At 31.0% G+C, this 12373-nt stretch overlaps 1 protein-coding gene across 1 annotated transcript; it reads left to right on the forward strand.

Annotated features, from left to right (window-relative positions):
* The first annotated feature begins 27 nt into the window (after positions 1–27).
* On the forward strand, positions 28–11979 carry LOC134683387 (elongator complex protein 4-like). Its single transcript, XM_063542669.1, has 10 exons — positions 28–308; positions 2085–2120; positions 2783–2904; positions 3735–3848; positions 4261–4376; positions 5160–5281; positions 7057–7214; positions 7955–8054; positions 8877–8983; positions 11569–11979. The coding sequence occupies exons 1-10, from the start codon at positions 182–184 to the stop codon at positions 11683–11685; spliced, it is 1119 nt and encodes a 372-aa protein (XP_063398739.1). The 5' UTR covers positions 28–181; the 3' UTR covers positions 11686–11979.
* Positions 11980–12373: the final 394 nt, after the last annotated feature.

The following is a 12373-nucleotide window of genomic DNA, read 5'->3' on the forward strand; positions in this document are numbered from 1 at the left end:
TTTCTTTATTTTGACCGAAAAACCCCGAGTAGCAATCAAGGGGACTTAATTTGAATTGGATGATTTCATAAAAATTTACACATGGTTATACAGTTTAGATACAGTTACAGATAACTTGACAAATTGAAAAACAGTCTTGCATAAACTATTTTTTGGTTTTCCATATGTTTCTGTCAAAATCATGACATCAACAAGTTTTCAAAAGAAATCTAAAGCAAAAATACTTCAAATCCCTGGAGCAAAACCATCTTTGTACAACAACCAGTTGCTAATTTCAACAGGCATTCCTTCTTTAGATAGCATAATAGGTTAGATAATAAATAAAATGAAATGAGATAATATATTAAGATCGAAAAATTATAGAAATATTATGGTTATGTTTCTCAGTGTCTGAAATTATATTACCATTTGTGCATGCAAGCTAGTTTAGAGTGACTGATCGAGACATGACAGCCACACTTCTACAACGTCCAAAGGATGCATCGCCCATACTGCCATATCGTCCATACCCTTAAAAAATGTATTGTCCATAGATACTTTATTTTGTAACTGGAGATCAGGAGTCTATATTTGAAACCCAGGACCCCTACTCCACAAGGCAGCGCCCAAACCAACTGAGCTATGGTACCTCAAGCCACACAGGTCCTTAGCATTGAGACCCATAGGAGACATATAGACATATGCTGTTTTGTTAGGTTTAATTTGTTTTCCAAGTGAATAACATATAAAAACAAATGATAATTATTTTCTCAATTCACCCCAAAATAAATCATTTATGTACTCTTGGCTCCTTGTTTTCTAATGACATCCTAATAATACCAACCAAAAAAAAAATAATACATATATCTTAGATATTTCCAATAAAATTATTTCTGTATTAATAAAGACGACTATTTAAGGAGACTGTCAGGTGTGGTGACCATCAAATTTATTAAGACAAATATCATCAATACTTTTCACCACAAATGGCATCTGTTCATTTAAATAACATACAATCTACAAAAGAGTATTGCATAATTAAAATATTAACAATACATACATACAATGACATATAATGCATACACTGTTATACTGAAGATTAATCTTCATATACACAAATACATGGTGTACACCCTTGTTGATAACTTTTCTGCACGACTTTAAATAAAAACAGTACTTCTTACTCTATTAATGTTATCACTATTAGCATGCTACCTGTATTTGAAATTCCATAGGCCTGTGGTACATAAATATATATATATATAGCATAATACAATTTACAGGTTAACCCTTTCCTCCATAGTGGCGCCTTTTGACGCCACCCCCTTTACTCCATAATGACGCCTTTTGACGCCTGTGTAGTACCTCAGTTAAAACGCTTTGACTACAAAGTGTCTGCAGTAGACTAAATAAAATTTGTATCCAATATGAAAAGGAATATCATAGGAATATCTGACTTAAATTTATTTGATGAAATATTTGTTTTTCGCAATGCATTAATACTTGAAATCATATTTTCAGAATTTCATTAAAAAATCCTATGCGAATCAAGTATGCAAAAAATAAAATTCAATGGAGGAAAGGGTTAAAATAACCATATACATATATATCACAATACTTTAAAATTTATTAAAAAAAACAACTATGGACTTCACATAGCATGCATGGTGTGGACAATGTTGTCCCATGGACAATATTTCTTTTTAGGGTAAGGCTTAAACATCCCATGGACGTCACATGCTACTTTGGCCTCTGTGGCTAAATGGTTTATGTTGAACTACTGTATCACTTACTACTCAACACTGAGGTTGTGAGTCTCGATCCTGTAGATGGCAGGTGCATTCAACTTCAATCTTAAATGTTTAAGTATCATTATTTAAGTAAGCATTAACCATGTTAACCAGTTATGTTTTTTTGTATGTAAAGAAGAAATTATAAATTGTCCAGATTTAATGTCAGAGGAATATTATATATACATGTATGCGCTTCGGTTGGTTTGTTCGTCTAATTATAGTTTTGGTGAATCATTGTAAATTAGGAATGACTTGAAATTGAATAAATGTATAATGTTTATAATTAAATATCAAATTTTATTTTGTTTTCAGGTGGAGGAGTCGCAGTAGGAACAGTCTTTTTACTTGGTACAGATATTTTTTTTCAATTAAGTACTTTTAACATCACTCATACTGTTTACAGAGCTCTTTAAAATTGTGGCTCTAAAAGCTTGCCATGTATAGGATACAGATACTGTATTCCAAATAATTTTCACAAGTGATCCATTTTTTATGCTTTCATGTGTAGACACAAATATAAATTGTTGCAAACACTTAAGTCTTAAATATTTCCTCATTTATCTTCATCATGTAAATTTAATAATGAGGTAATTAAATTGCTCTGCAATGGGAGAGATAAAAGTATCTGCGAAAATAACTTGGTTTACAGTACTTAGTCAAAATGCATTAATGTAAGGTTTCTTGTCAACTGTAAAACACAAAATATAAATATTTTCAGGAGCATTTATCTTTCTTATTTTCTTACTTCTTAGAACTTCCATCCAACTTCATTTTTTTGATAAGGAAATTTCAGCTATATAGATGCATGCTGCATGGAATGAACACTTGGGATGTTCAATTAGATATTGATGCATATCTTTTCAATCTGTCAATTTTCCCTAAAAATGTTCAACACCTCCTGTTGTAATAAAACTGGTATATTTTCCATACTTTGTCTTCACTTTAGATAACATATACCATCATCTGAAAAAATCAAAAATAATTATGGTCTTTACATTTTCTTTTACCAGAGGAAGATGCATATGGTAACTATGGCAGGTTAATGTTAAAGTATTTCTGTTCTGAAGCTGTGATGACAGGACATAGTTTACATTTAACAAGTGCAGATAGAGACCCTCAACAAATCCTGAAGGTAAGTATTTATGAAGATAGAGAAAAGTACTTAATAATTTAGGTAAATTTTTATTTAATATTGAAAAAAATTGAAATATGTAAATGTAGTTGTATTCCTTATTCATCATATGATTTATTGTCATTCTCCGCCACACATGTATTGTGTATAATTATTGTTATTTATATTACACTGCAGCATTTAAAATTTATTTTAAAAATGTATGTTCTATAACATTTATAATCTGTATTGTTTCTGCATAAAGTAGTATTATTATAAATTATATATTTTGACTTGATTTCAGTTTATAAATTGTGTTAATTTTTTTAACCTAAGTTTATGAGAAAAATATCTGGGATATAATGAAATCTGAACTAAAAGATAGGAAAAGAATAGATAACCTTTCAAGTTAATCTATTGATATTAAGACAGAATTAGGTCAACCACATATAAAAACAGACAGACAGATATGTCATGGCAATTAGATAACAAACAATAAACACAGAAATTTAATAACTAATACTATGCCTTAAACCATAGAATCTTTAGTTAATAAGTCAAAGGTGTGTTTCAAGTTGCCTTCACACTTTTGACAATTTGCTACATTTCATTCCAATTTCAATTGTATTTTAACGTAAATCCTCCATATTTTGAAAATACAATTATAAATAGTTTAAAAACAGATTTTACAGGGATATGGTTACATTTTGATATTGCATGTTCAGAATTTGTTGTACATCAATGTAGTTTTACATAGTTAAAGGCTTTTGTTTTTGTCTTCTTGGTAGTCAGTTTGTAAGACTATATCCTAAAGCCAACTAATTAATTTTATTGATAATATTTTTTGTAAGGAGTTACCAGCTCCTATCATTGATGATCCGGGACCAGCACCAGATGACATCACCAACCAATCAGATGAACATATGAAAATAGCATGGAGATATCAACATCTTCCAAAATACCAGGTATTTTCAAAGTGGCAGACCTTGGGCTTTTAAATTTAAATTTTGATTAAAAAAAAATAAAATAAACAATAATAAAATTTGTAGTGTTGTGCTGAGAGGGCATAAAGTTTTACCCTTGTTTTTTCTATCCATTTGTATGTTTCAAAATACCTACCATTTCAAGTTCAAATTGGGGTCTCATATATTTGCTGTTCTCTAGTTATGTTCCTTTATAAATGAAAAAAAATTGCTAACTTTGCTGTTTCCACACTATAACTTTAGTTTGCATCAACCAGTTATTAAACTTTAACACCATGCTTCTAAATAACGCATGTCACAACTGATTTCAAATGTACTGGTAGATATTTAAAGGGTGAATAAAAATTAGATGAAGTCACATACAGGCCTGGCACAATACTTTTGTTTATTTCAGTCAAACCCAACTTCTATAAAGTTTGGACATTATTATGATTTAACAAAGACCATGGACCCTGAGTTGACCAACAGCATAGATCATTCTACAATATCTGAAGCAGATTTATGTACATGGTATGATAAAAAGCATCAACCATAATTTCATCATACATTAAAAAAAACACAAACAAAAACTGCTGTCTGAAAGGTCTACATTGTTAAATTGTGTAGTGTGACATTAAGTGACATATGAAAGTATTGAGTTCAATTATTTTTCGTGGGTACCAATTTTCATGATATTTTGACAATTCTGGATATTTTTTTTCTATATTCATTGATATTTGAAAATTTGTGTGGCTATGGAAATGTGTATTTGGTTGAACATTTAAATTTGTGGTTCACTTGAACAAACCAAATCCAGGAAAATTGATATCACATAAATTTTAAAGAACCCACAGTAAATGAATGTTATCCTACTTTGCATTATGCCCACACACTGAGCCAGATTTAAAGGTGCTAGTCCTAAAGGTCTGCAGGAAGTCACTAATATTGAGATTTTTTTTAACTCAATGGGGCTGGAATTGTATTCATTACATACACTTGATTTACTAGTCAGGACAACTACCAACTTCAGGAATTTTCTTGGTTTTATCTCCTCAAATGGTATTGCTCTTATTAGATTTCAGCAAAAGCAGTCCCTTTTGTTTTTAAAACCATAGGTACTTTACAAATATATAAGCTATAAAAAATATTTCTATTTTCTAATAATTCCTAGTTTAAACAAGTAATTACAATAACTTTTCTTGAAGGGTAATTAAAACTACATACTTATCTTAAATTTCTTAACATTGAATCATACATGTATTGTAAACTGTAAAATTTCTATTGACTTTTTATTAGAAGAATGTTTTATTTCAGTTCTTCATCAACTTCTATGAATGAAAAATATGCCCTGCTGCTGGAGAAAATCAAGAAAAAGATAGATGATGGCAAATTTTCCACAACTACGCAACATGATAAAAGAAATATTCTCAGAATTGGTAAATTTTAAGCTTTCAGTTTTCATTATTTTTTATCAAGTTATAACAACAACACTTGCTGAAACAGTTCAACCCCTTCAAAAAATCTGAACAGAAATCAATGTATATAGATTCTGATCATGAAAATATGCACCATTAATTTTAATACCGTACTTATTTGACCGACTTTGGGATTGTCTGATACCTAAACATAGAATTCTGTCTTTCTACTCGTACTAGTTAGAGATGGCAGATTACACATGTGAATTGTTTTCTATCAGATTTTTAGGTAAAGATTGCATGAAATGCAATCAAAACCTTATGACACTGACTTGATAGTTAAATTTTCACAGGCTGATCACTACCTTTTGATACACAAAATATAGTGCATTGACCATAACATTCTATACATACTATCTATGAACATTCCCCTCTAGAAGTTTTTGTCGAGCCTTCAACTTTAGTCGAAAAAGAGAGACTAAGTGTTCCTAAATTCCGTCGGCATCTTTGGCAGCGTCAACAAATATTCACTCTGTGGTTAAAGTTTTTGAAAATTTAATTACTTTCTTAAACTATACTGGATTTCTACCAAACTTGAAAAAAAGCTTGTTTATGATCATAAGATAGTATCCAGAAGTAAAGTTAGCAAAAATAAAATTCCATTTTTTTCTGTTTTTTACTTATAAATGGACTTAGTTTTTCTGCGGGGAAACATTACATTCACTCTGTGGTTAAAGTTTTTAAAATTTTAATAACTTTCTTAAACTATTCTGGGTTTGTACCAAACTTGGACAGAAGCTTGTTTATGATCATAAGATAGTATCCAGAAGTAAATTTTGTAAAAAAATTAATCCATTTTTTCCATATTATACTTTTAAATGGACTTAGGGTTTTTGCCAGGAAACAACACATTCACTCTGTGGTTAAATTTTTTTTTAAATTTAATAACTTTCTAATACTATTTAAAATTTGTACCAAACTTGGACAGAAGCTTGTTTATGATCAAAAGCTTGTATCTAGAAAGGAAATTTTGTCAATATTTGGTACCTGTGTATCTGTATTTTACTTATAAATGGACTTTTTTTCCAGTTAATTTTACATACAGTCTGCAGTTAAAGTTTTTCAGTCATTTATTCGATTCATAAACTATCCTGAAATTTTCACCAAACTTGGACAGAAGCTTCTTACAATCAAAAGATAGTATCAAGAGGAATATTTTTATTGATTGTTTTCCTCATTTTTGTTGAGCCTGGGGGTTACAGAAAAAGTAGGCGAGACACTGGGTTCCGCGGAACCCTTACAAATTTTTTGATTTATATGCTGAGATATTCAATATCTGTTCAAAAAATATGAATTACTGTAAATTCAGAAATTATTGCGTGTATTTATTATTGCGATTATGTCGTTTTAGGCTCAAATGCGATTTTAATTTTTACGATTTTGAGAAAAATCCTGTTAAATTCATATAAAATATTTAAAAATGCGAGTTTAAATTATTGCGTTTACAACTCAGTCGCATTTTTCGCAATAATAAAAACCTCGCAATAATTTCTGAATTTACAGTATGTCATTGTTAACATCATCTTTATAAAATGTGGAGTTAACTTTCTTTGTCTAGAATAGCTGTTAAATCAACAACAACCACTGCAATATTTAATTTTACTTTCCACTGATAAGTTGAAGAAATCTTTACTTTACCATTCAGTGCTTTTAAGCACTTTGATTTTTGTTATACCAGTACATAGTGATGCTTTTTGTCAGCCAATTGCTAATCTGGTGATTTTTTTCTGTTCCAGGTATTCATTCCCTTGGTTCACCACAGTGGGGAGAGAATGGAGGGACTAAGGGTGAAAACTTTGACTCCTCACTTCCCAGATTTCTATATGGATGTCGAGCTTTACTAAGATCTGCCTTTGCTGTAATGATGATAACCGTTCCATCACATTTATTTCAGGTAAGCTATAAAGTTATTTGTACTAGAAAAATTGTCATCCTTTTAAAAATAAGTTTAAGACTTGAAAAAATGGCAATATAGAATAGTAAATAGGGGCAAAAGATATCAAAGTGACGGCAAAACTCATAAGTGATAGAGAAACTAACAAGTCTTGGCATAAAATGAAAAAGTAAAAGACAAACAACTGTCTTCAAAACAATACAAAGAAAATTATAGATTAGACTGAGCAAAACAAACCACACTAAAAATATTTTATTTTATTAGACTTGATATAGCCATCATGGTCAAATAGAAAAATGTTGGGGAAAAAAACAAGTATACAAAACACAACATCAAAAATTAAAGATTTAGAAATAGGAACCCCACCAAAAACTAGGATTAAACTTGAGTGTTTTGAATAGGGAAACAGTTCCTACTCCACCAGTGACAGATGTTTTTTTGTAAGTAAAATTATGTCATAGATTAAGCTAGAAAAAAAGATTTTTTTGTGACCAATCAAGGTCAACAATTCATGATGATGTTCTATAAACTCTTGAAGGGAGAACTTTAACTGTACTTTAAGCATTCCTTAGTTCCTAAACTTGGTTGTAATTAACAATTTTATATCAAGGAAATTCTAGTAGAAAACACAAGTCCAGGCCTTGCAATCATTCAACTTTCGAGCACAATATTAAATTTACTAAAAACAAATGAAAAATAAATGAATCAACAGAAAATAAATGAATACTTTGTTTTTACAGCCTGCATATGTTGGTAGACTAAGAAAATTATGTGATACAGTAATACAACTGGAAAGTTTTGCTGGTTCAGAAAAAAATCCTGCTTGTAAAGAATATCATGGTAAGTTGTTCTCAACGATTGCTTATTGTAAAGTTGGAAGTTTTGAAGTAGCAGGATAAATAATAAATGTAGCAACAAGTTACTACCATAGTAGAGGGGCATTATGTTTTCTGGTCTGTTCGTCTGTCTGTCCGTCCACCCGTCTGTTCGTCTGTCTGTCCGTCCGCCCATCTGTTCGTTCGTCCGTCTGTCCAGCTTCAGGTTAAAGTTTTTGGTCAAGGTAGTTTTTGCTGAAGTTACATTCCAATCAACTTGAAACTTAGTACACATGTTCCTTATGATATGATCTTTCTAATTTTAAAGCCAAATTAAACTTTTGACCCCAATTTCACAGTCCACTGAACATAGAAAATAAAAGTGCATGTTTCAGGTTAAAGTTTTTGGTCAAGGTATTTTTTTATGAAGTTACAGTCCAATCAACTTGAAACTTAGTTCACATGTTCCCTATGATATTATCTTTCTAATTTTAATGCCTAATTATATTTTTTATCCACTTTCATGGTCCATTGAACATGGAAAATGATAGTGCGAGTGGGGCATCCGTGTACTTTGGACACATTCTTGTTTAAAAATGATGCAAAATCCTGCATTTTTTTGGATCCTGAACTCTAATTTAGTTCTATGCAAACAACACTTTTTAATGATGATAGTTAAATGAGCAGTTGGATGGTCATATTTTCTATAAAATTGATCACATAAATATCATTATCACTATATCAAGACTTTCATCTAACAATTTATTGAAGCATCTCCTCATATCTATAAACTAATTCCTATATCACATGGGAGGAATCTCACATCATATTTGTTTGTTTGTTTCAGGTTTGTTGAAAATTCACCAGTTACCACGACTCAACTCATTATTATCCCATATGCCAGACACATTAGATTTAGGATTTAAACTCAGACGGAAAAAATTCACCATAGAGGTATTACATTAAAGATATATAAAGACACAGCAGTCACCTTTCTATGCATTTTATCTGTGATTTTTTAGCTCACCTGTCCCGAAGGGACAAGTGAGCTTATGCCATCACTTGGCGTCCGTCGTCGTCTGTCTTCTGTCGTCCGTCGTCTGTCGTCGTCCGTCGTCATCGTAAACTATTTCAAGAATCTTCTCCTCTGAAACTACTGGGCCAAATACTTTCAAAATTTAAATGAATGTTCCTTAGGGTATCTTATTTATAAATTGTATCTGAAGTTTTGATCTATCAACAAACATGGTCGCCATTGCTAAAAATAGAACATAGGGGTCAAATGCAGTTTTTGGCTTATAACTCAAAAACCAAAGCATTTAGAGCAAATCTGACGTTGGGTTATATTGTTTATCAGGTCAAGATCTATCTGCCCTGAAATTTTCAGATGAATCAGACAACCTGTTGTTGGGTTGCTGCCCCTGAATTGATAATTTTAAGGAAATTTTGCTGTTTTTGGTTATTATCTTGAATATTATTATAGATAGAGATAAACTGTAAACAGCAATAATGTTCAGCAAAGTAAGATTTACAAATAAGTCAACTTGACGGAAATGGTCAGTTGACCCCTTTAGGAGTTATTGCCCTTTATAGTCAATTTTTAACCATTCTTCGTAAATCTTAGAAATCTTTTACAAAATTCTTCTCATCTGAAACTACTGGGCCAAATAATTCCAAACTTTAACTGAATGTTCCTTAGGGTATCTAGTTTGTAAATTGTATCTGAAGTTATGATCTATCAACAAACATGGTCGCCATTGCTAAAAATAGAACATAGGGGTCAAATGCAGTTTTTGGCTTATAACTCAAAAACCAAAGCATTTAGAGCAAATCTGACGTTGGGTTATATTGTTTATCAGGTCAAGATCTATCTGCCCTGAAATTTTCAGATGAATCAGACAACCTGTTGTTGGGTTGCTGCCCCTGAATTGATAATTTTAAGGAAATTTTGCTGTTTTTGGTTATTATCTTGAATATTATTATAGATAGAGATAAACTGTAAACAGCAATAATGTTCAGCAAAGTAAGATTTACAAATAAGTCAACATGACGGAAATGGTCAGTTGACCCCTTTAGGAGTTATTGCCCTTTATAGTCAATTTTTAACCATTCTTCGTAAATCTTAGAAATCTTTTACAAAATTCTTCTCATCTGAAACTACTGGGCCAAATAATTCCAAACTTTAACTGAATGTTCCTTAGGGTATCTAGTTTGTAAATTGTATCTGAAGTTATGATCTATCAACAAACATGGTCGCCATTGCTAAAAATAGAACATAGGGGTCAAATGCAGTTTTTGGCTTATAACTCAAAAACCAAAGCATTTAGAGCAAATCTGACAGGGTAATATTGTTTATCAGGTCAAGATCTATCTGCCCTGAAATTTTCAGATGAATCAGACAACCTGTTGTTGGGTTGCTGCCCCTGAATTGATAATTTTAAGGAAATTTTGCTGTTTTTGTTTATTATCTTGAATATAATTATAGATAGAAATAAACTGTAAACAGCAATAATGTTCAGCAAAGTAAGATCTTCAATTAAGTCAATTTGACCAAAATTGTCAATTGACCCCTTAAGGAGTTATTGCCCTTTAAAGACTTTTTTCACAATTTGTTCATCATGTTGAAAATCTTCTCCTTTGAAACTGCTGTATCAATTTCAGCCAATCTTAGGCTAAATGAGTTTCAGAGTATCTAGTATAAATTTTATATTTTATTTCCTTGTATGTCAAGAAACATAGCTACTATGGCTTAAATAGAACATAGGAGAAAATGATTATTTTTTTTGGCTTTTGAAGAAAATAGGACGATCCAAAAAACATTTAAATAAATTGATAAGCCAAAATAATCATTGATGAGAGATTTAACCAAAAGAATTAAGGTGAGCGATTCAGGCTCTTGAGAGCCTCTTGTTTATAATTTAAAAAACCTGGAAATTTCAGTGGTGTTGCGACAATGCAAGGGATCATAAACTCACATGCACAAAAAAAACAAGCAAAAACAATGGAAAGTCAGCAGAAAAAAAAGAAATATTAGTATATAACTTTTCTTATTCAAAATATATCATGTTCACTAACATCTTTTGCTTAATCTAAGTATACATGTATTGGGTATGCTGCTATTGGAAATAATTGAGTAAACTGTTACATGTAGAAAATACAGAGAAATGAAAGTCTGTGTGTAAATTCAGATTTTCACTCTGAGAAGTTGTATCAACCATTTAAAAAGTAAGAATTCTGTCAATTCATGATTATTTGTTGGATACCAATTTTAGTTAGTTTGAAGGTAAAGGTGAACCACAAATTTTGATTTTCAATGATGTAAAGATTTTCAAAATCCACAAAATCAAATAACATTGAAAATATCAATTTTCTCCAATCCATGAAAATTGGGACCTACGAAAAAAAATCAAATCCACAGTATGTGAAAGGGTCCATTTTCAAACTGAGCAATTTCACATATATAAAGACAAGTGATTTAGTAATTGTTGATGGATTTTAATATGAATATTATTATTGATTAATTTCTTTTCTTTTAAAAGAAACTTCACCTCCCTCCAGAGCTATCAGAAACAGCCAGTAGACCTCAAGAAGATCCAGTGTACAAAAAATCTCCAGCAGGATGTGGTTCCACTGGCAAAAGTAAAATAGACTTCTGATTTAACTCTCCACAGGACTGGTGCTATATCCACATGGATAAACTTGAATCAGCTTAAAAGACAAAATTTGTGATATGATTTCTCATCTGGAATGACATTTTTAATTATTATAGAAAATCTATCAACTCTGGATTGACCATTTACCGGTCCTTGGTTTTAGTGCTAGAAATGGTGGTTATTGGATGGTATTGTGTTCCATCATTTGTTAAGATAGTAAAAGACATCATGATTGAAACTGTTTAATTTATTAAAAACAAAGCAGTACAAAATTAAATCGTTTATTTATTGAAAGGACAGATTGTTGAGATTTTATTTATTTATTCCCAGGGGCTTAGCTACCCGGAGGCACGACAGCTCGTGCATCCACGTCGTTTTCACAAAAAAAAAAAAAAAAAAAAAAAATGAAGAGAGACAGAGAAATGAGTTGTCAATCGGAATCGGACAGCGTGATGCATGTATTATCTAAGACTATTATGATTATAATATTTTTTTAACGTTGGAGACTGTTGGTGTCCCGGATATTAGTTTAACAACCTATAGTTACAAGTGTTTTAATGAAGCTGTTCTGAGTCATGCAGAAAAAGATCGTGGCTCCATATACACTCACACGCAGTTGCGTGTACATTGATTCGGAATGCAAAAAAGAAATGGCAAAATCAAAATTTATAAATTGAATGTTAAAGGAAAC

Source organism: Mytilus trossulus, chromosome 9 (genome assembly GCF_036588685.1).
Source record: "Mytilus trossulus isolate FHL-02 chromosome 9, PNRI_Mtr1.1.1.hap1, whole genome shotgun sequence".
Classification (NCBI taxonomy): domain Eukaryota; kingdom Metazoa; phylum Mollusca; class Bivalvia; order Mytilida; family Mytilidae; genus Mytilus; species Mytilus trossulus.

Coding starts and splice junctions, on each gene's coding strand:
- LOC134683387 (XM_063542669.1), top strand. CDS start 182: ATGACATCAACAAGTTTTCAAAAGAAATCTAAAGCAAAAATACTTCAA. Junction 309..2,084: donor TTCTTTAGATAGCATAATAG/GTTAGATAATAA, acceptor TTTTGTTTTCAG/GTGGAGGAGTCGCAGTAGGA. Junction 5,282..7,056: donor AAGAAATATTCTCAGAATTG/GTAAATTTTAAG, acceptor TTTCTGTTCCAG/GTATTCATTCCCTTGGTTCA.